The 4665-nt window shown below is 40.7% G+C and overlaps 1 protein-coding gene across 1 annotated transcript; it reads left to right on the forward strand.

The window, feature by feature from the left end:
- The first annotated feature begins 1063 nt into the window (after positions 1-1063).
- LOC137745866 (uncharacterized) lies at positions 1064-4665 on the forward strand. Its single transcript, XM_068485901.1, has 5 exons — positions 1064-1586; positions 1911-2016; positions 2771-2891; positions 3033-3965; positions 4074-4665. The coding sequence occupies exons 1-5, from the start codon at positions 1406-1408 to the stop codon at positions 4479-4481; spliced, it is 1749 nt and encodes a 582-aa protein (XP_068342002.1). The 5' UTR covers positions 1064-1405; the 3' UTR covers positions 4482-4665.

Below are 4665 nucleotides of genomic sequence, written 5' to 3' on the forward strand. Positions count from 1 at the left end.
ATTATTCCACCTCTCCCCTTGAGAGGATAGATATTATACTCGGATGCCTCTTCACGGAGGGACTTTTAAGGAAAACTAACAAAATTTTAAAAATACTTTAGTTTTAATGAAAAATGATAAATAAAGGTGTAGTGAACAGTATCAGAAAAAAATAAAAATATGATTTTTCGTTAAAATTGAATAGTAGTGAGAGTGTTTCGTTAAAATCCCCTTTAAAGTATTGGGTATTCAAACACCAAAAGGATCCTCTCCAGATCCTTTTGGTGAAGATCATGGTGATCCTTGAATCGTGTTCGTTTATCGTATATCGTGTGTTCAATTTTTGTCATGTAATGTTTGTGTTTAATTTTAAATAAAAATATTTAAAATGATTTCTAACTGCACAATGTACAATAAACGAACACAACGAATCCCTGAAATCCTCACAAAAAGAATTCGACGAGGGTCCGGATTCATTCAAATAGTACTCTATAGGTAATATAAATGAGAAAAATAATATACATTTTTTATGTATCTTGACTTGTTTTATGACATGTGAGGTATCAGCATGAATACCGAACACTTAAAAAACAAATTCTCTAATCATATACTGTTAGACGTATTAACTTGAAATATCGTATACCAATACGAGTTAAAATTGTACTACGTTTTAATAATATTTTTTTTTACAAAAATAAGTTAAAATTGTACTCGTTGTCCCTCTTTTATAAATATATATATATATATATTTTGCACATGTAAATGACAGATCTTAAATTCAAATTTGATAGATAACGAGTTTGAAATTAACTTATTTTTTTACCCTTGATGTAATATAACATTGTATTAAAAATGTAATTAGCATAAAACGTGTAGTGAAGTTTTACATATAATCGTTAATTCACTCGTGATAAACTGCAACTTAATATCGAACTGACTACTAAATTTCAAGTAAAAACCGAGTGTTGCTTGATCAACTCATCATGTGTAACCTATACCCTTGAGTTAAAAGAAAACCTAAACCCCCACCAAAAAAAAAAAAAAAAAAAAAAAAAAAGCAGAAGGAGGAGCTTCCCAATTACCCAATGCTCCAATGACCCCCAAAATAAAATATTCAGAGAAAAGCTCGAATCTTTAACTGCAGTATTGCAATTCTAGTTGCAATTCGACAGATCTGAAAAAAGCTCCAGCTTCCTCTCTCTCCCTCTCTCTCTCTCTAACTTTCTCTCACGTACGACGTAAAGGTGAAACAAATAACAGCAGCTCGATGACTCGCTGTCTCTCTTTGCATCTACCACACTCTCTCTCTGCACCATTAGATCTCACACTCACTCTCTCATTCTCTCTCGCCCTTCCACTGCATACAATTTGCTGAAGAATCAGAGAGATATGGTGTGAGAGGCATAGAGGAATTGGCCGGGGAGCGATGATGAACAGGAATGTGAGGGAATCTCTGGCCGGAGGGAGGAATTTTCCAATGGGGTCGCAGCACCGGCGCGGTCAGAGCTTACACTTGGCGGCCAAGGACTCCGACGACGGCGGCTTGGATCTCTTCTCGAAGAACCGCCGCACTCTCTCTGTAACATCCTCCGACGAGTCTTCCGACGGTACATTTCTCGTGCTAGTTAACCGTTTTCTTCTTGGACAGAAATGTCCGTTTCGCTAAGGCCGTATAATCGGTTATGATGCGGAGGGTAGTTCGGTCATTTTAGTGAATGATAAGTGCCTGAACCGACAACGAGCCTATAGGATTTGTCGGGATCTTGTCCCTGAGGATGTAGATTCTCGATTTTGTTAACCGCCCAACGGCGCCGTCGCCGTTGGTAGTAACCGATCAAACGGCGCCGTTTTGAGTGGAAGATTTATTTTTGACAATTGAGTTGAATTTTGGATTAATTCGTTTTAATTGATTTGATTTTTTGCAAAAACAGTTTCGGTGAAATTGGGGAGGCTGTCAGTTGGATCGGCCAAGGTGGGAAGAACTGGCATTGATGACCTGTTGTCATCTACAGACGGCGGAAAGCACGATTACGACTGGTAAGTCTAAAATCGTTTAGATTAGATTAGAATATTACTCGAATAAAAGAAGATATCTTTATTCGTTTTCTCGTTGAACCATTATTATTTCTTACTGTTTTCTGATTTATATGTCTCTGTACATCTCTTCCACTGCATCATGACCCAAATAATGTGTTGTTAGATTTAATTTTAGTTCACATTCTATTATTTTTTCGCGGCGGAGATGTCAGATTCAAAATAATCCCTTGCTTGATTAGTTGGTCAGGACAATGTGCCCATCCCCTTGCACCCATGTTCGAATCCCCCTCTCCGTAAATTAGGATAGTTTAGAATATTGTCTCGTCAGAAAAAGGACATAGTTCACATAAGGAAGATGATATCAAATCTTGTGAATTCTCAGTGCATCTTGTAATGTCAGCATTTCAAAGTTTACCTGAAACTATCCACATTATAATCCGGTCTGGTTTTTTGCGGCATATACTTCGAGCCAAAACTCCAAACATTTACCATTCTTTTGTTTTGAGTCTTGGCAAATGGATTGAATGAAATGTCTGTCTGTTTAATTCTATTATATCAGTCAGTTGCCGATTTTAACCAATGGGTTTCGATTAGCCCGATTTTTCGGTGAAGTATGCTTTCTAGGCTCTAATCAACAAGCTTTTGGATAAACAGATGCGAAATAGTTCGATTGAAAATTTTGTATGATGTCCAATATTGTTGGTTTAAATTGTTATACTCGTATCTGATTTTCATTACATTTTTGTGTTATCAGGCTTCTCACTCCTCCTGAAACTCCGCTTTTTCCTTCGTCAGATGGAAGTGAATCTCAACAGACCTTGGCTCCTCCAAGAAAAAGTTTAAGTAGACCCAGTTCTGCAGCTAGGCCTTCAAGGGTATGTCTTTGCCAGCTGACTTCATCCGCGTAAATCGTGAATTTCTGTTAAGAGATTAGATAGCTTCGTCCAGATGAGCAAGAAAACTTTATGCTGAGGAAGTTTACTTCATTGTTTTCTTAATTTGTATTTCTGTTGCAGCTTTCAGTTTCGCAATCCGAGAGTAACCATTCGTCCAGACCTGCTAGAAGCAGTTCGGTGACTCGCTCTGCGACCTCTGCCTCAGTATACAACAACTATTCCTCCAACAGATCCTCGAATATCCTTAACACGAGCTCAGCTTCAGTCTCGTCTTACACCAGACCCTCCTCCCCCATTACCCGCTCGCCGTCTACAGCAAGACCTTCCACTCCAACCTCTCGCCCATCACTGTCACGAACCACAACTCCTTCTAGAACCCGTACAGTTTCGACCACTTCTTCCGTTGAGAAACCTCGACCAATGCAAAGCTCATCAAGGCCCTCAACTCCGAGTAGTTCCAGGCCACAAATTCCTGCAAACTTGATTTCACATGGTTCACGACCAAACTCTCGTCCATCTACTCCCACTCGCCGGAGTTCGTTGCCTTCCTTGTCTCGAGCATCAAGTCCTTCACCTTCAGCTGGTCGTGGTGTTCTGTCAAATGGGCGCAGTTCAGCACCCTCATCCCGACCGAGCTCCCCTAGTCCACGGGTCCGTCCCCCACCACAGCCAATCGTTCCTCCTGATTTTCCTCTTGACACACCACCAAACCTTAGAACAACATTACCAGACAGGCCAATATCTGCTGGTAGGTCCCGTCCAGGTGCTGCTTCCACAATGAAGGGGAAACCAGAACCCCCAGCTGCCACGATTGTGCCAAGAAGACAGTCATCACCCATTGTCTCAAGGGGAAGACTCACAGAGTCCCCTTCCAGGGGACGTGTACATTCCAATGGACGCCTTCCTGATGTTCATGAGCCTCCTCGGAAGTCTACACATATCCCTGATCTGGGTATGCGGAAGCCTGTGAAGACTTCAACACCACCTGCAGACAGCACTGGATTTGGGAGGTCTATCTCAAAGAAATCCCTCGACATGGCAATCCGACATATGGTATAAATCGCTTTCCTTGGCATCATATGATAACTTGTTCAAATTTATTAGAGAATTTTGGAACGAGTTAACAATAAATTCTAATGCTTGATCTACTATCTGATGTAGGATATAAGAAATGGATCAGCAAATGCTCGTCAGCTTTCAGGCAGCACCCTCTTTCCTCAGAGCATTCGATCATCCACTTCCACTCCCAATGCCCAGTCTGCACGCCCATTGAGCACTCCAGTATCTGCCCACATTAACGGAAGCCACCAAACCAACGGTAACGGATTCACCTCAGAGAATGGACACATAATTAATAGGCTTGTAGAAAACGGGAGTGAAGACAGCGGACGATACTCTGCAAAACTGAGTGAAGTGGACATCTACGAGAGCTCGCGTTATGATGCCATATTGCTGAAAGAAGACTTGAAGAACACGAACTGGCTGCACAGTGTGGATGATAAACTCGATCAAGGACCGATCTTTGATAGTGGATTCGAGCATCTGCCTGAACCTTACGGGCTCTTGTAACACATGACTTGAGCAAGTGGTGTTAATTTTTTTTTCTTCTTGTTTTAAGTTATATGGTTTCTTAATATGGGATGAATCCTCTGTAAAACAGAAGCATGAAGAGCCATTTACTTGCTTTTTGCAGTGAAATCAATGCATTTTATTATTGTTGGTCTTCAATGTATTTGCAATTAGCTTCCTAAAT

Source organism: Pyrus communis, chromosome 9 (genome assembly GCF_963583255.1).
Source record: "Pyrus communis chromosome 9, drPyrComm1.1, whole genome shotgun sequence".
In the NCBI taxonomy this organism is placed as follows: Eukaryota; Viridiplantae; Streptophyta; class Magnoliopsida; order Rosales; family Rosaceae; genus Pyrus; species Pyrus communis.

Coding starts and splice junctions, on each gene's coding strand:
- LOC137745866 (XM_068485901.1), top strand. CDS start 1,406: ATGATGAACAGGAATGTGAGGGAATCTCTGGCCGGAGGGAGGAATTTT. Junction 2,892..3,032: donor CTGCAGCTAGGCCTTCAAGG/GTATGTCTTTGC, acceptor TTTCTGTTGCAG/CTTTCAGTTTCGCAATCCGA. Junction 3,966..4,073: donor ACATGGCAATCCGACATATG/GTATAAATCGCT, acceptor TATCTGATGTAG/GATATAAGAAATGGATCAGC.